This window comes from Bos javanicus, chromosome 12 (assembly GCF_032452875.1).
Source record: "Bos javanicus breed banteng chromosome 12, ARS-OSU_banteng_1.0, whole genome shotgun sequence".
Classification (NCBI taxonomy): Eukaryota; Metazoa; Chordata; class Mammalia; order Artiodactyla; family Bovidae; genus Bos; species Bos javanicus.
Genome location: NC_083879.1, coordinates 76106299 through 76125032, shown reverse-complemented (window position 1 = coordinate 76125032; position 18734 = coordinate 76106299). Strand labels below are relative to the sequence as shown.

The window sequence follows — 18734 nt, the reverse complement described above, 5'->3', positions numbered from 1 at the left end:
CTATCACTCAATCTGTCAATAGCTCAGAAACAACTCACATAAAAGAAATACCAGTACTATTCCTGGAACTCTATTCACCCGATCCTTTGGAAGAAGAGGGTTTGTCAGCGTGCTTTAAGGAATTCTCCGTTGCAGTAAATGTCTTTCACCATTAAAAAAAATAGGGTTGTGCAGAGTGTGACTCCTTACAGCTGACCTGGGTGCCCCAGTGAGTCAGTCCTCAAGGCTGCTTCTTTATTCCTTGTCATTCCAGGCAGCTTTCCTGATTGCACTGCTACCACCATCTTCCTGTATGAATTCCTTTCAGTGGGATTACATATTTGGGCTCAGTGGTCATCGATGGGGACAGCTGCCCAGGGAACTAAATGAATGTCAAAGGCCGCTTCCTGTTGCTTTTTGAGGGGTCTGTTCTCCATCAACCACAGAGTTGATGGAGACTTCTTCTGTGTCAGTCTTTCTGATCAGTGTTGGCCCCGTAAGCGGCCCACATGACTGCTTCTGTCTATTGCCTACATTACTGGCTTTCATTCTTAAAAAAAATGGAAGCCAGTGCCATTGTGTCAGTTAACCTGTGATGATTTAGTTAGGAGGCTTCTGTTGTAGAAAACTAACTTAAATGTCTAAGCTTTAACTTGCTTTTTTTTCTCCTCCATGCTCACACGTTCAGATGGGATGGTAATGTCATTTTCTACTTTTATTTCTCTGGATCTTAATAACTGGCTCACAGCAAGTTGCGACTGAGTTTGGACAACTGTAGACACCGACATAATGACTGTACATGTGCAAAAAGAAGGCAGCCCTCTTCTGGGCATTTAGAAAAGTACAAAAAAAAATAGAAATGACTAAAGAAATAAATATGTGAATAATTGAGCAGAAAGAGAGGGTTTTGTGGGAACAAGTGTCTGGAGAAAGCTCAGGGTCTTTTGTGTGGGGCCTCCAGGTAGGATGGAGAGCTTGATCAGTGGCTGTCAGCACTTGGCTCTAGACAAGATGACAGGAGGGGAAAAAAAGTTCAGAACCGAGAATATTAAACTCCCAGACTGTGTGGACATAATGCTGTGCTGGCTCTTAACTGCACCTTGAATTTTCCATTATCCTAACAACTGTGAAGATTAAACTTTGAACCCTTAAGCAAAAAGGGTCTTGGCCTGGAGTCTTGGATTTTCCAGGGGAGCCTCTGAGTGTGTATGTTCCTCTCAGTGTCCACCCGGCACTAGGTCAAGTCTTGTGCTTAGAATTCTTCCCTGCGTTATTGAGTGTGAAAGAGACTTGTTGAGAGTCAGCAAGGCGGCCACTCTCTCTCTCCCAGCATGGAAATCTGTAAGATCTTGAGAAAAGGAGCTGGTGGAGAGCACCGATGCTCCAGATTCATTAAAAGAAAAAAAAAGACTTTTCCAAGGGCCGGGACCAGGTCGTGTCCCCACCAGGTACATGCAGGATAGACTTCAAGGTGCTTTTACGACCTGGTGAGCTTAGAAGGCTCTCTACTCACTAACCTGTAGAGGAAACGAAACACGCTGTCCTTGACTTGCTCTTTAATATCCTGATCCGATAAACCCTGATACGCAGTGGGAGGTAAGCTGACCCACTCCCTCGGCCCTGCACTGAGGCCGAGCTCCCTGGGGGTGTCACAGTCACGCAGTGGCCGCTGGGTGATGAGTTGTGAGAAGTGTCGCTGGGCGCATTGCGCGTGGGTAATGCTGTGTCTCTGTGCCTCGAGATCTGCCCCCTGGAGGAGAAGACGAGCATTCTGCCAAACTCCCTGCACATCTTCAACGCCATCAGCGGGACGCCCACCAGCACGCTGGTGCACGGCATGACCAGCTCGTCCTCTGTGGTGTGACCCCCGCCGTGTGGTCCGCGGCTGGGGACTTGCTCTGTCATTTGCAAACTCAGGACGATGACTCCAAAGCTAATCCCTGGGCACGTGCCTGACGCGGGGAGACCGAGCACAAGGAGGAGCCAAGGGGATGGAAGAGTTACGGGAACTAAAGAACTGAGTAATTTCGTAGCACATTTCCTGGAGGAGTCCTCCTCAAGAGAGCACTCGTTATTTTTTTTTTAAACCTCTCTGGCAATATTCAACGTTTTCATTGTGTCTTAACAGAGGTGTGTGGTGGACACTCTTCAGCTGGAGTTAAATGTTTTTCTTCCTTACAGAAGTAGTATTAAAAATAAACGGCCTGGAGAAAACACGTGTTTTGGAATGCACATAGCACTGAAGTCGAGGCTGGAGGGTAACCCTTGGCCTCTAGGCTAAGCTGGAAAATCTTGAAAATATTTTTTTTTCCTGTGGCACATTCAGATTGAAAACAAGAACTATTTTTGTGACTAGTTTTTGATGACCTGAGGAAACTGACCGTTGTAATTTTTGTACCAGTGAACCAGGATAGCTAGTGCTTTTGTACTCATTTACTTGCATTTAAGAAATAGGAAAGCTGAAGAAACTACGGGAGCTTAAAACTAGTCAAGCAGTTTAGAACCAAAGGCCTGTATTAATAAACACAGCTATGCTAAACGTTTAAAGGAGTACAGTATACTGTTATGTACATAGAGTTTGTTAATACAGTCTTGGCATTGTGTACATACACATATGACATTTCTACGTTTTTAATACATCAGCTTCTGCATAAAGTTCAATTGTGACAGATTTGTGCTGTTCTTAGTATATGCAACGCACTTGACTCTGCTGTTTTATTCTTGTATATAAAAGCAGTGCAGTATGGAGGTGTATACAGTCTTTGCTATGTTAGGTTTATAAACCATTTTAAAAATTTCATCCTTTTGCCAAAGTGGTGGAGTATGTCATTGATAAATCATAAATCCTGTGGTGAATAGTGGTGTAATGTAAAGCCTTCACCATGTTCTATTTTCTTTTCAGACATTAATTGAGTAATTTTATATTTGGGAAAAATAAAGGTTTTTAATTTTATTTAACTAGAATCTCTGCCCTGCTGTAATTAAACATTCTGTACCACATCTGTATTAAAAACAACATTGCTGATTTTCCTGTAGCGAGTATTGGGTATTTATTGTCGGACAGCCTTAAGAGAGGGCAGGATATTGAAATATTTGGGGGTGAAATAACGTGGTATATGAAATTTGCTTAAAAATACTTGAAGGGGAAAAAAGAGGGTAGGGATTTGAAACAAGCTTGACAAATGTTGGTTGGTAATTGTAGAAGCTGAGGTTGGGCGCCTGGGGACCGTTGCACCCATGTCTCTGCCTTTGTCTAAGTTTCCACAGTATAGATTTCAAGAGGCGGACTGGGGGGCTGGATCTTCCAGAGGACTTGGATCAGCGCTTTGTCACCCTGCAGTCTGGCTGTGAATTCTACTGGTTGTTCCCAAGGATGCGTAGACACGTTAATCCCTCTGTCTGTTCCCTTCCACTCCTTCATCACCTCCCTGGTTGACTCCTCTGGGACAGGTGGTCGTTTATCCCAGCAAGGTATCCTGGCCAGGTGAGCTCACCTTCTTGGGCCCCTACAGCATCACCAACCCTGGACCTGAGTCAAGTGATGGCTCAGACCACAGGTGCTGGTCTTGCCTGTGACACGCCCAGGGCCCTAGCCATGATCCACTCAGCCCCAGAGAGTTCCAGCAACAGAAGGAAAAGGAGTCTTTCCACAAGAAATAAAATAGCCGCTTTTCCTACTTGGGGGGTTTTGGAAGCTGTCTTTTTTCATAACTGGTGGAGGAAAGAAAACGTGACACTGTGTACCTCTTGAGCACACAGAAGCCAAGGATCTTCTGGTGTCTTTGGAACATTCTCTGTCAGTGGGCAAGGCTGTATTTATAGATGGAGACAAGGTTATGAAGAAGAGATGTGAGGCATTATGACAGCTCACCAGTCTGCAGCCCATTCACTAGTGGATCCGGACTTAGGGCTTGAGAACATTCTCTACGTTTGCCCAGAGTCACTGACATCCCAGCCCCGTGTAATAAACCTTAACTCTAACACCATCAGGGAAGAGGTCTACAAGTTTGTCTCCCGTTGCTGGGCTGGATTTCCTCCTCATAAATGCCTCATTTAGAAGCCATAAAGTTCAAGTCATCATGCAGTAAGATAAATATATGTCTGGAAAGAGCTATCTTGCTATCTCATGGTTAAACTTGGAAAATAATTTGTACAGATTCCATGTCAGATAAGATTCAGCTTGGAAGGTGACCAACCCTTGTTAATTACAACAGCGGAGAAAGGAGCTATTTCTAAGTTGAAGACATCTCCTGTGGACGCTGTACCAAAACACATTCACATATGTTAAAAACCTTATTTAGCTTATGTATAAAATTTTAATTTTGGTATAAAGTAACCCATTAAAGTATCCGTTTATTGGGGAAAATTGTGGGGTTTTTTTATATTAAGAAATCTTTATTGCCATTTTTCAGTAAATTCTTGAACGCTTTCCATAGATCTTATTTATTTTTCGGGGGTGGAGAGGCGCTGTGCTGGGTCCTCGTTCTTTGCGTCGGTTTTCTTCAGTTGCAGCAGGCAGGGGCTACTCTTTACTGTGGTGAGCAGGCTTCTCGTTTTGGTGGCTTCTCTCGTTGAGGGGCACAGGCTCCAGGCACACAGATGTCAGTAGTTGCAACACGCAGGCTCGATAGTTGTGGTGCGTGGGCTCTCTTGTCCTGAGGCATGTGGAATCTTCATGGACCAGGGGTCAAACCTGTGTCCCCTGCATTGGCAGGTGGGTTCTTACCCACTGTGCCACCAGGGAGGTCCTATTTTTTTTTTTGTTTTTTGGGGTAAAATATACACAACATGAAATTTGCCCTTTTAACCATTTTTTAAGTATACATTTCAATGGCATTAAGTACATTCTCATTGTTCAGCCGTCACCACCCTTTATCCACAGAGCTTTTCCATCTGCCCAAATAGAAACTCTGTACTCATTAAACAAGAACTCCCTGTTCCCCCTCAGGGAAAACTGTTTGAAGTGACTTTGGAACTAAAACACTGTTTAGCACCTTATCAGGGATATTTTGTCACCTGGGAACTGACTAACACTAGATGGTATACATAAATAAAGCCAGGCCCTTGCGTGGAGAAAGCTGTAGAGAGAAGGATGCGAAATTAAAAGGTGACTTGTGTAGTAATTATCAGGGTTTATATAACCATATGACAGAGTCACTCGGTGTAGAAACTCCATTCAAAAAAACATTTGATTTCCAGCAACAAGATTGTTTGCATAAATTATTGTACATCCACACAGTGGAGTAATGTATAGCTATAAAAAGGAGTAATATCTTTGTTCACTGCTATAGAGTGATCTTCAAGATACCCTGAGTGAAAAACATAAGATAGAGAAAAGCAAATAGTGCGCTATCCATTATTTAAGAAAGGAGCGATAAGTAAGCAGAGATGATTGTTTTTCTTTAGATGAAAGGGAAAGTCAAAAAAAAAAGTTGTTGCCTCTATAGGAGAGGGAGAATGATATATAGGGGACAGAATTAGAAGATTAACCTGTCCAAATATAATGTGCTTTATAGATTTGGCTTTAGAATTATTAGAATATATCATCATTAAAATAAAATTTTAATTCCTAAGAATTGAAATTAAAATGAAATAAAGGGACATAACCATATATGTATCAAGGTTGGCAACACAGATACTTAAGAACTATTTCAAATGACGTTAAAATACAGGAAATTTTACCGTCCATCCCCAGTGAGATATGCCCTCAGGAGAAAAAGTAGTAGCAACAAATCAATAAATGATTGGTTAATAAAAAATTTCAGTAATTGTTTTGTTCCGTGGAAGCAGTGTTCTGTTTTCGATTGTATGTCATCTGTTTGTCGTTTGTTTTTGACTGTACTGTCATTCTGAAACAGTTGTGTGTTTATTGCTGGAGAGAGTGAGTGAGTGTGTGGGTATCATTGGGAGCCACGTTTTTGGCATGGGAGAAAGAAAAGGTTGCATCTGTAGGCCAAAACAGGTTAAATTAAAACCCTTCAGTTCTGAATTTCATATGGAAGTATGAAGTTTAGCTCATCAGATATTTATCTTAAACATACACTTATTTCCTAGCTTGAAAAGACCTAAAAACAATGACCAAGCCGATAAATAATGAGCAACCCTACGTGCCCAAACTGTGGTCTCTAAATAGCTTTCTTACCAAAAGGATCCAGGCTTCCTAGAGTATGGCTGGCTCCAGTTGTAGGGCAGAAAATGTCCAAGGGGAGTCTGGAGCATCTTGTCCTACCTGACATCCAGAGGACTGGCTGAGAAACCACAGACCCCATCAGAAGTATTTTTAAAAGCACCTTTTAGGTAGGCATGGGGTGAACATAAACAAGAAGATAATAGCAGTGGATTAAAATGGTAAAATTTAGTCTATTCATTCCTGATAATACTAGAAAAATAAAGAAAACTGGAAATAATCAAAGGAGTTAGTATAACTAAGAAAGACCAAGAGGTGACACGTGCCTCCGAAGTATATACCACGCTCTGTGACGGAGTCCTGCCAAGAATTCTAACCTGATGTCAGAAGCCAACTCAGTTTGGTAAAGCAACTATCCTTCAGTTTGGTTCAGTCGCTCAGTCTGACTCTGTGACCCCATGGGCTGCAGCACGCCAGGCTTTCCTGTCCATCACCAGCTCCTGGAACTTGCTCAAACTCATGTCCATCAAGTCAGTGATGCCATCCAACCATCTCATTAAATGAAAAATAAATCTTTTAATTAAAATTAAATCCTTCAATTAAAAATAAACTTAAAAAATAAGATGCCATTTTCAATGGAAAAAAAAAAACAAAACCCTAGCCTGAATCTGATCAAGTCTGTAATAGAGAGCACAGAGGAACATGCCAAACAGCAGCACAGGGAATGGAACCAGCAAATCCAACCTATGGGAAAGCTCCACACATCAAACAGCCTGGTGTCCTGAGTAACTGACAAGAGTGAAAGAGATGGCGAAGGCACTTACATGTTGAAAGAGATTCAGGGTTCTTTTGATACGGTGTATCCACCATATAAAGTAAATAAACTTCCCTACCCCTTACACTAAATACAATTAAAATCCCTGGAGATTATACATTTAAAAACAAGCATCAGAAGACTCTGAAAGAAAAAATGAAAAAGAGACCAGCTCTTTTTCTTCCAAAAAGAAACCTTGGAATCCAAAGAATGATACAGTGGTAAGTCTCCCAACGTTTTCTTTTTGCTTCATATTTCTCATACTTGGAGCTGAAGAAGACAGCAACACAGAAACATGTACAGTAACAGACAAAAAAAAAATCACACTACTTCACACTCATTATTATAGCTATTAAAAAAATAGCTGGATGAGGACATTGAGATACTTATGACTTGTTGGTAGGAATGTAACCTTATACAGCTCTTCTGGAAGACAGTGTGATGGTTCCTCAAAAATTACACAAAACTACCATATGATCCAGCAATTCTACATAAGGGGATGTGCCCAAAAGAATTATAAGTAGGTACTTGAACAAATATTTGTACACCTGTATTCATAGCAGCATAATTCACAGTAGCCAAACCATGGAAGCGATTCAAGTGTCCAATAGTGGATGGATGGATGGGTAAACAAGCTGTGGTGTACACACACAGCAGTATGTTCTTCAGCCTTAAAAGAAAGGGAATTCTCACACATGCCTCAACATGGTGGAACCTTGAGGACATTATGCTCAGTGAAACAAGCCGATCACAAAAGAACAAATCCTGTGTAATCCCACTTATATGAGATCCCAGAGCAGCCAAATGTATCGAGACAAAGTAGAAGGGCAGTTGCTCCGGCCTGGGGGTGGGGATGGGAAATGGGGAGTCAGTGTTTAAGGTACAGAGTTGCAGCTGGGCACAAAGGAAATGTGGGGCTGAATGGTGGTGATGGCTGCAAAGCAGCGTGAATATACTTGGTGGCTCAGACAGTAAAGAGCCTGCCTGCAATGCAGGAGACCCGGGTTCATTCCCTGGGTCCAGAAGATCCCCGAGAAAAGGCATTGGCAACCCACTGCAGTATTCTTGCCTGGAAAATCCCACGGATGGAGGAGCCTGGCGGGCTACAGTCCATTGGGTCGCAGAGTCGGACACAACTGAGCAACTTCACTTAGTGTCACAGAACTGCACACTTTATAAGAGTAACTTTTATGTTCTATGTTTTCAGCCAAAGTTAAAAAAAACAAAAACCTGCTGTCTCTAGCCAAAGGAAAATGCAAGGGGCAGTGTAACAAGACAAAATGTTTAGGCACTAGGGGTGCTGCTGGGGTCAACAGCACAGCTGAAGCTCCGGCCCCGCCCACACCCACAGCAGCATGGAGAGCACACGCCCACCCTCTCAAGGGTGGAGCAGGGTTTCGACACACCTGCCCGGATGGAGTCAGAGAAGGCCTGATGTGAGCCAGGACTCTCATCCATGCTGCCTAGCAAGAGTCCCACCCATGGAGACCACCAGGGAGCAAAAGCACGACCCATGAAAGGACAAATTGAATTTTTTTTAACTTTAGGGGTTCTTTTTTTTTTAATATTTTATTATTGATTTATTTAGCTGTACCAGGTCTTCATTGTGGCCTAGGGGGATCTAGTTCCCTGACTAGGGGTCGAACCTGGGCCCCCTCTATTGGGAACACAGAGTCTTAGCCACTGGACCACGAAGGAGGTCCCTCTTTATTTATTTATTTTTTAATTGGAGAGTAATTTCTTTACAGTGTTGTGTCAGTTTCTGCTGTAGAACAAGGTGAATCAGCCCTAAGTATTCGTATATCCCCTCCCTCTGGAGCCTCCCTCCCACCATCGCCACACACTGCCCCCCCTGCCCCTGCGCCATAAATTGAATTTTAAAAGTAAAAGTAAAAACTTTTGCTCTGAGAGGAGCCTGTTAAGAGTGTGAAAACACAAACTACAGACTGGGAGAAAATATTTGCAAACCAATAAATTTAACAAAAGACTAGAATATTTAAAGAATACTCAAAACTTGATAGTTAAAAAAAAAATCAGAACATGGGCCAAAGCTACTGGGAAGAACATTTGTCTGGGGAGGACAGGGACACCACCAAATGCTGGTGAGACCACAGTAACTGGATCGTTCATAAATTGCTGGTGGAAAAGTAAATTTGCCAGTTTGGCAGTTTCTTAAGGAGCCAAATATGTGGTTACCTGTGACCCAGGGACTGCAGTCTTGGGCATTCATCCCACAAGAATGAAAACTTTTATTTATTTACTTAAAAAAACATTCAGTTCAGTTGCTCAGTTGTGTCCGACTCTGTGATCCCATGAATTGCAGCACGCCAGGCCTCCCTGTCCATCACCAACCCCTGGAATTCACTCAAACTCACGTCCATTGAGTCGGTGATGCCATCCAGCCATCTCATCCTCTGTCGTCCCCTTCTCCTCCTGCCCCCAATCCCTCCCAGCATCAGAGTCTTTTCCAGTGAGTCAACTCTTCGCATGAGGTAGCCAAAGTGCTAGAGTTTCAGCTTTAGCATCAGTCCTTCCAAAGAACACCCAGGACTGATCTCCTTTAGGATGGACTGGTTGGACCTCCTTGCAGACCAAGGGACTCTCAAGAGTCTTCTCCAACATCACAGTTCAAAAGCATCAATTCTTTGGCGCTCAGCTTTCTTCACAGTCCAACTCTCACATCCATACATGACCATTGGAAAAACCATAGCCTTGACTAGACGGACCTTTGTTGGCAAAGTAATGTCTCTGCTTTTCAATATGCTATCTAGGTTGGTCATAACTTTCCTTCCAAGGAGTAAGCATCTTTTAATTTCATGGCTGCAGTCACTATCTGCAGTGATCTTGGATCCCAAAACAATAAAGTCTGATACTGTTTCCACTGTTTCCCCATCTGTTTCCCATGAAGTGATGGGACCAGATGCCATGATCTTTGTTTTCTGAATGTTGAGCTTTAAGCCAACTTTTTCACTCTCCTCTTTCATGTTCATCAAGAGGCTTTTTAGTTCCTCTTCATTTTCTGCCTTAAGGGTGGTGTCATCTGCATATCTTAGGTTATTGATATTTCTCCCAGCAATCTTGATTCCAGCTTGAGCTTCTTCCAGCCCAGCGTTTCTCATGATGTACTCTGCATAGAAGTTAAATAAGCAGGGTGACAATATACAGCCTTGACGAACTCATTTTGCTGTTTGGAACCAGTCTGTTGTTCCATGTCCAGTTCTAACTGGTGCTTCCTGACCTGCATATAGGTTTCTCAAGAGTCAGGTCAGGTGGTCTGGTATTCCCATCTCTTTCAGAATTTTCCACAATTTGTTGTGATCCACACAGTCAAAGGCTTTGGCATAGTCAATAAAGCAGAAAGAGATGTTTTTCTGGAACTCTCTTGCTTTTTTGATGATCCAGCATTACACAAGTGTTAACAGCAGCTTTTTATACAAATAGCTCAGGATTGGAAGCAACCTAGAAGATCTTCAGCAGAACGCGGTGCACCCAGGTCGTGGAGGCTACTCAGTGGCAGAGCGGAGTGAACCGCAGGCGCAGGACACCTGTCAATCTCCAGGAACTGTGCCGGCGAAAAGAGCTTAGCCCCCCAAGTTATACGTGGTATGATTCTGTTCACATAACATTCTTTAAAAGACAAAATTACAGAAGTAGAGGGCAGTTTAGTGGTTGCCAGGGGTTAAAAGAGGGGGTGGGGTGCAAAGGAAGTGAGAGGGCACCCAAGGGGTACCCGAGGCTAGTGCTGCTGGCCCGGTCCTGTCTCCTGCCCAGCCAAGCCCTCTTACTGCCAGGATGGCCTGTCTCACCTTTAGTGGGGTCATTTGAGCCAAGACCACGTCTGGCATCAAGCAGAGTGTGTGTGACCTTGAGCTGCCCACTCAGGGGGCCAGGCTCTACCTGGAACTGGGGACACAAACGCTGTCACATGTTTTGGTGAAGTAAAGCTGGCCTCACGGTGGTAGGAAAATGATGAAGTTGCCTTTTCCTGACCCTGGTCATTGTCTTCATAGCTTTATCCATGTCTCCATTCTCCTTGTCAACATTTCCTCGTTCTGACAAGTAAGGAGGAGGGGGTCCCCATGAGCACAGGTAGAATTTGGATGCACATCTGTCATTCTCTCCGCACTCTTAGTTTTCAGTCAACTCAGTGAGATCTTGGCCAAGCGAGTCTCTGGATTGTGCCAGCCTTGAGACAGAGCCTGAGAACTTGGCCTCGAGGCCTGCCGTCAGCCACACCATCCCCTCGGCCATCGTGCGCATCAGTTCCCATTCCCTGCTTTCACCAGCTGATGGGCTCCACATTACATCCTCAGTTTTTGAATACTTGCATTGCTCAGTATTCACAGGAAACAGTAGCCCCTGTTCCTTGGAGTGATGAGCTGAATAATGGCCCCTGAGCAGGAGACCGTCCTGTATTATGCGAGTGGGCTGATATAATCAGAGGGAGGTCCTTGTAAGAGGGATGCGGCGGGGTGGTGGTGAGAGTCAGACAAGGTGATGTGATGACAAAGCAGAGATTGGGCTGATGCGCTTGCAAAATGCAGGAAGGGGCAACCTCTGAAGCTGAAAAAGGCACGGAAACAACTCTCTCCTGGAGACTCTGAAAGGAACCCACCCTGCCAACACCTTGACTTTAGCCCAGTGACACCGATTTCAGACTTCTGACTTTCAGAAGTGTGAGATAATGAATCTGTGTTGTTTTAAGTCCCTGAGTTGATGACATCTGGTTGCAGCAACAATGGGAAAGTAATGCACCTGGTATTCCTTTAACTGGCACTAGGAATTAACCAGCAAATTACCAACACCTGGCCTGCACTTCCAGAGACTGCAATCCCAAAGCCCCTTCTCTTCCAGAGGCCCCTGTGTGCTCTGTGGAGCCTTGTTGGCCTCAGATGGACTGTGCCATTTGTCGAAAAGTCCACTTCCTCTGTCCATGGATGTCACCCCAGGAGGCAGAGGTGTTTTCCGTTCTAGACAAGTCCAGCACAGGCCTGAACAGCAGGGCAAACCCTGGGATTTGGGCATAACCACCTCATTCTGGTTGGCAGCGACCAATCCACTTTTGTCCTCCCCCATGTACACCTCCCCTCTGACCAGCCCTGTGCCCCAGGGCACTTTATAATTTTCTTTTTTCTGATTTGCAAGGGTTACAGCTGCACCTTGCTGAAAATCCAGAGTATAGAAGCATATGAAAGTGAAAGTGTTATTTGCTCAGTTGTGTCCGACTCTTTGCAACCCAAGTGACTGTAGCCCACCATGCTCCTCTGTCCATGGAATTCTCCAGGAAAGAGTGCTAGAGTGGGTTGCCATTCCCTTCTCCAAGGGATCATCCCGACCCAGGGATTGATCTGGATCTCCCACATTGCAGGCGGACTCTTTACCATCTGAGCCACTGAAGAAGCCCCAGAGAAGCATATTAAAAGAAGTGTAACAGTGGCAGTTTGCCCAAATTGCGCTCCAAAAAATTACACAAGGGCAGGGACAGAGCTCATTATTTTGTCTCCTTTAAAACTGAGCATCTTTCCTGGGTTTGTGGTAATATTTGAAAGTTTTCTGACAAATGTTCCAATTACAATTCACTTTGCACCGTAAAATATGCCTGGGACAGCTTGATTGTATTTTTTTAATCTGAGTAACTAGAAAAAGACAAGGAAATTAAGCCAGCAGAGGTGAAGCGTGTCTTCATTCAGTCTACGCTAGCTGTTGAGCCTGGACTCCTCGTCTGTGAAATGGGGATGATAATGGTTCCCAAAACCCTGAGTGGTCCTGAGAGTTACAGGAATTAAGAATTTAACTACTGACTGGCTTGTAGCAAGCTCTGAGTAAATGTCACTTAAAAAAAAAAGTCATGACTCAGCCCAAATAAGGAAAGAGGAGAAAATTCAGAATTAATTCTTGCTCAATAATTGCTTAGGCCATTGTCCTCCTGCACTTGTTCTACGGAACATTGCTGATCCAAAGGCTGTGGGACGTCAATTGGTGTCATGAAGAGACACAGGTAAAAGATGAGTGTTGTGTTTTATGGGTCCAGCAACGCCGCAGTTAGCAGGCTCTGCCTGCGGTGCTCCTCAGAAGCTTCCTTATGGACTTGGCTGCCAAGACAGACCTCTCCCAAGGGGCATTTCCCCTATAAGTTGATTGAGGCACTCCATTTGCTTCTCTGTAGCCTGTGCCAGGACCAGTGTTTCATAGAAGGCTCTCTGGGGACCCCTCCATTAGATCCCACGAGACCCGTCCCCTGCCCTGCTTCCTCTCCCTGTTCCGTGAGGAGCAGTGGCTCCAGGACACTTGTCAAGACTCCAGCTGGGCGCACGGATGCAGTGGCCTCCTCCTCCAGCTGGGCAGATGCCCCAGGAGGGGAGGGTCACCCCCCCAACCCTGAGATCAGCTGAGCCTGTGTACAGACGAGACTTCATGTCACCCAGCTAGTGCCTGGAGCGTGTCACGCTGCACCAACATTGAGCAAGAGGCTTGGCATCAGAGTCTGGAGCTTGCTCCTTCCATGTCCACACATGACACGAGCAGACGTGTTTTTCACTCTCTGTCCCTCTGTCTACAAAGGCAGGGGTTAAGCTGTATCATGTCTTAACCTCAGGTGTGGCTGATACACGTGTTGAAGGGAGACCCTCGAGGCTGAGAAGGAATGCCCTCCTCTTGTTAGGAAAAGCGAGAACAGCACTTGCAATGGTTCCCTGAAGTCGGTGTCAATTAGAGTTTGCTGGAATGTGGACCCACGGGTTGGAATTTGGGTGGTGGCACCTACAGGTATGCTGACAATAGTCACCTGGAGTGTACCTGTTTTATTAGTCCTGGTTCTCCAGAGAAACAGGACCACTGGAATGTGTGTGTGTGTGTGTGTGTGTGTAAAGATTTGTTTTAAGGGACCTGTTCACACAGTTATGGAAGTCAGCAAGTCCTAAGATCTGCAGGATGAGTCAGAAGCAGGAGACCCAAGAAGAGTCACTGTTTCATTTTGAGTCCAAAGGCAGGAAAAAAAAAAAAAAAAAGCTGATGCCCAGTTCAGAGCTGGCAGGCAGGAAGACTACCCCTCTTACTCAGGTTGAGGGTCAGCCTTTTGTACTATTCTGGCCTTTAACAGATTGGGCGAGGCCCACCATATAGGGAGGGCAGTCTACTGATTTAAGTGTTAACCTCACCCAAAAACACCCTTAGAGGAATACCCAGAATAATGTTTGGCCAAATACCTGGACAACCCATGACCCAGTCAACTTTACACACAAAAAATCAACCTTCACGCCAATGATCTGTGCACTGTGAAGGAACCATGGGTGAAGAAATGAGGCTGAATTGCAAAACCTTAGAAATTGGAGCAGCATCACCCCTGAGTCAGGCTTTCCTGGTGGCTCAGACATTGAAGAATTCGCCTGCAATGCGGGAGACCTGGGTTCAATCCCTGGGTTGGTTCAGTTCCTGGACAGAGGAGCCTACCAGGCTGCAGTCCAAGGGGTCGCAAAGAATCAGACACAGCTTGAGTGACTAACATACTCCTGATTCAAGGCCCAAACCCATCCTTAGGTTGTTGAGGTCACCAGGCATGAGGAAAGTTGAAAGAAAACTTCTTTCTTTGGACGCAAGGTTGTTGAGCTGAGCTCTGAAAGATGCTCAGAGAAGAGCATGTGTCCCTCAAAGCGGAGGCCCAGAGGCAGTCCCGGGTCCACCTTTGCTCTGGGTGGGGCTGACCCAGCATCTCAGAGGTAGAACAGGCCTGGCCTCTTCCAGCCAAAGCTGGTGATTTGCTCAAGTATCGGCCGTGGCCTCGCCTCACTGCTTCCTCCCGGGTGTCAGCACGTCGCAGACACGGTTACTCTTCCTCCTCATTGTGACCCTGTTAGGTAGGAAGTGGTTTCCTATGAAGAAACCTAATCTCAGAGACATGGAGGAAACTGCCAAGGGCATACAGTAATCGGGGGTTCTAGCTAAGACTCTTCTGACCCAGAATCCAGGCCAGCAGCTGGCCGAATATGCCCTGGCCAGTCTGCATGCCCGGGGCCACCTGGCAACGTGGGCCTCTGCAGGGGCTGTCATCCAAACCAAAGGCAGAGAGCAAGCACTAAGGGCTGAATTCTTTTCCCTCAAATTCATGTTGAAGTCTAGTCCCTGTACTTTAGAATGTGGCCTTGTTTAGAGACAGGGTCTTTATAGAGTTTGTTGTTGGTCAGTCACTCAGTCACGTGACTCTATGCAACCCCATGGACTGCAGCACGCCAGGCTTCCCTGTCCATCACCAACTCCCGTAGCTTGCTCAGACTTATGTCCATCAGGTCGGTGATGCCATCCAACCATCTCATCCTCTGTCACCTGCTTTGCCTCCTGCCCTCAGCTTTCCGAGCATCAGGGTCTTTTTCCAATGAGTCAGCTCTTATCAGATGGCCAAAGTATTGGAGCTTCAGCATCAGAACTTCCAATGAATATTCAGGGTTGCTTCCCTTTAGGATTGACTTGTTTTATAGAGATAATCAAGTTAAAATGAGGTCATTAGGGTGCTCCCTAATCCAGTATCACGAGAGTCCTTTTAAGAAGAAGAAGCTTGGACACAGACATGCCCAGAGGGAAGATGGTATGAAGATGCAAAGGGAAGACGGCCGCCTGCGAGACACGGAGAGAGGCCTGGAACGGATCCATCCCTCATGGCCCTCACCTCGATCTTGGACTTTGAGTTTCCACAACTATGAGGAAACTAACTTCCGTCCTTTAAGCCCCGCATTCTGTGTCACTCTATGTCACCACGGCTTGGCAGCCCTAGCAGTATAACCAAGCGAGAGTCCCAGACATGAGAGACGACAGAACAGAGGCTTCCCCGTTGTGTGGAGAGACTCGGGACCCTCAGGGGGAAGGCACTTTGAACAGAAATGTCACCAAGCCAGGACAGAATGAAGACAGCAAGTCTTTGGAGGAACGAACCCTGCCTCTGAAACCGAGATTGGGAAATATTCACCGTCACCATTGGCTTCGGCAGTCTTGTTCAGCTGGTTCTTCCCCAAGAGCTGTGTGGGCCTGTCACCTGGTCAGCTGCTTTCAGCCTTTCCCGATGGGGAGTGACCAGGAGTGGGCGGCTGTGTGGACAGCCCCTCCTGTCACCCTCCCTGGCGAGCGGTTGCAGACAGCCATCCTGATACCCTGGTGCTGGGCGTGGCACAGTAGAAGCACTGGATGAGGAGTCTGAAAAGTTGGGTTCTAGTTCAAAGTGGATCTCAAAATTTTCATCATCTGTAGATGAGATAAATCCCTGCTCCTCTTCACAGAGGTTTTCTCTCAAATACGATCATTTATTATTATTGTGTCCCACTCACTCTCCAAAAGTACTGTGGGGACCTTGTAGGAAAGACTATTACATGGAACCATCTAAACAAGCATAGAATCATGGAAGTCAGTGAACAGAGGGAGGAGATGGTTGTACAGCTGTACAACATGGAGCATGAAACTTAGCTCTGAGCATCCTGGCAGCCAAGGGGAAAAGTGAAATACCTTCAAAAGTAGGGGGAAAAACCCTATGAAGTATAAGATATTGCTGTTTTACTTATTGTACTCATTTAAAGTAAAACATTATGTTGTACTAAAAATGATTATTTTATTTCAATGTGCAGATTCCAAACATGAAGAATAGACTCTATCCAGGTTCTGAACTCAAATTGCCTACATTTTTAGGCATTTTAAGCTTTCTAGACTTGTTTAGCTTTTTATTTTGTTTTATACTGCTCACATCACGTGGCATGCGGGATCTTACTTCCTCAACCAGGGATCAAACCCATACCCCTTGCATTGGGACCGCCAGGGAAGTCCCCAGGCCTATTTAGAATAGATTAATTTATCCCTGTAATCACTTCCCAGTCACAATCTCATGTTCTGGGCAAAGTCAGTAAACTTTTTTCTGGTCTTTTTAGAAAAAATGCATCTAGGATTTTTTCTAATTGGGAAGCAATCCCTGATCCTGGGAGAAAATGTATAAAATACTGAAAAATATAAATGAGAACAAAACTACTCATAGTCCTCCATGCCCTGTCCCTTCCAGATAACTGCCGTCAACATTTCAGTTGACCCCATTCCAGTGTTTCCTCCACGTCTTTTGAATCTCCTAGTGCTTCTTGAACCTGGGTTTTGGTTTGCCTCAGCCTGGGGAGTTTTTGCTCTGAGTAAAGACTGTGTAGGAACATCTAGAATTACCAGTCTGTCGGCATCTCCTGGACTTGGACCTCACTTCCTTTAAAAGCCAGCTAAGCAGCCTGTCCTAGGCCACCTTCCCCTCGTCCTGCCTGGAGAGCTTCAGGCAGCATGTGGGATGCTGGCACTGGGTACCAAATGCTACCAATTCCCGCTCCAAAATGGGCTCTCTTCTACGATTTGCAGGCGAGCCCAGCCTAGCGAGAAACCTGGCTCCAAGACGCTGTCATTTCTTCGCCCAACATTCCTATCTCTTCAGTGAAAATTCATCTGGAAGCCTACTGGACTTGGCGAAGGGGCTCCTCATAACCACCCCACTTTTTTCCTCCAAAATCCTATTGTAGCCGCTATGGAAAACAGTATGGAGGTTCCTTAAAACCTGAAAATAGAGTTACCATATGATCCAGCAGTCCCACTCCTGGGCACATACCCAGAAAAGATGAAAGCTTTAATTCGAAAAGATACATGCACCCCAATAGCAGCACTGTTTACAACAGCCAAGACATGGAAGCAAGCTAAATGTCCACCAACAGATGAATGGATAAAGAAGATGCGGTACCTATATACAATGGAATATTACTTAGCCGTAGAAAGGAATGAAATAATGCCATTTGCAACAACCTGGATGGACCTGGAGATTAGCATAGCGAGTAGAGTAAGGCTGGCGGAGAAAGACAGACATCCTCTGATTTCACTTGTATGTGAAGCCTAGGAGGAAATGAGACAGTGGAACTTGTTTACAAAACAGACACAGACATAAGAAAACAAGTTTACGGTTACAAAAAGAGAAAGCGTGGGGAAGGGGTAAATTAGGAATGTGGGATTAACAGCAGACACTGCTATGTGAAAAATATTAATAGATAAACAATAAGGAACTTCTATATAGCTCAGGGAACTATATTCAACGTCTTGTAATAACCTATAATAGAAAAGAAGTTTTTAAAAAGCCTTTTGGCACTTGGGTTTTCTTGCCGTTTCTTCACTGTTTGGAATTCCATCCCCGGCAGATTCACACAAATAAACACATGTCATTCAAAAATCTTCCAGGATAAATCTGATCAATCGATCTTTGTGAGAACTGTTTCTACCTGTGATTCCCCCTCTTACAAATGATGCCACCTTCTCCAGTGGGCAGCGGGGTGAGGGTAGGCTTGTTGGAGGGCATAGAAGTCATGGAGAAGGGAAGGGCAACCCACTCCAGTATCCTTGCCTGGAGAATCCCATGGACAGAGGAGCCTGGCGGGTTACAGTCCATGGGTCACCAAGAGTTGGATACAACTGAGCAACTAACACACACACAAGTCATCTTAGATCTGAGGGGAGGCAAGAGAGCCCCTGCTCCGTGGCTGTGCAGGGAAGTCGTGTGGCCCGCCAGGGTGCTCAGTCCCCGGACAGTCATCGCCCTGCCTACACATTGCCCTCGCTCGCTGCAAGAACACAACCTCTCTGGCTGTCCTCCACCTCAGGGTCCCTGCCCCTCAGATGCCCTTGCTGCCCCACAGCTGCTGCCTTCCCGAGGCCCCGGGACTCAAGGCATCCCTTCCTCTGTCTGCCTTCACCCCGTCCCTCGGTGACCTTGACCGACCTCCTCTACGCACTGCTGTATGATGACATCCACGTGTATGTCTTCAGCAC

General features: G+C 45.4%; 1 protein-coding gene across 22 annotated transcripts in view; it reads left to right on the top strand.

Annotated features, from left to right (window-relative positions):
* DOCK9 (dedicator of cytokinesis 9) overlaps window positions 1–18734 on the top strand; it is a 324937-nt gene that overhangs the window by 283141 nt on the left and 23062 nt on the right. For 11 of the 22 annotated variants that reach the window (XM_061435261.1, XM_061435274.1, XM_061435255.1 and 8 more), the window contains one exon: window positions 1721–3014. In XM_061435261.1, the coding sequence (XP_061291245.1) occupies window positions 1721–1843 (123 nt within the window). In that variant the 3' untranslated portion in view covers window positions 1844–3014. Of the gene's footprint in view, window positions 1–667; window positions 3015–10361; window positions 10524–17285; window positions 18141–18734 lie in introns of those variants that run through there. The other 11 variants (XM_061435266.1, XM_061435276.1, XM_061435256.1 and 8 more) reach the window with 3 other exon arrangements.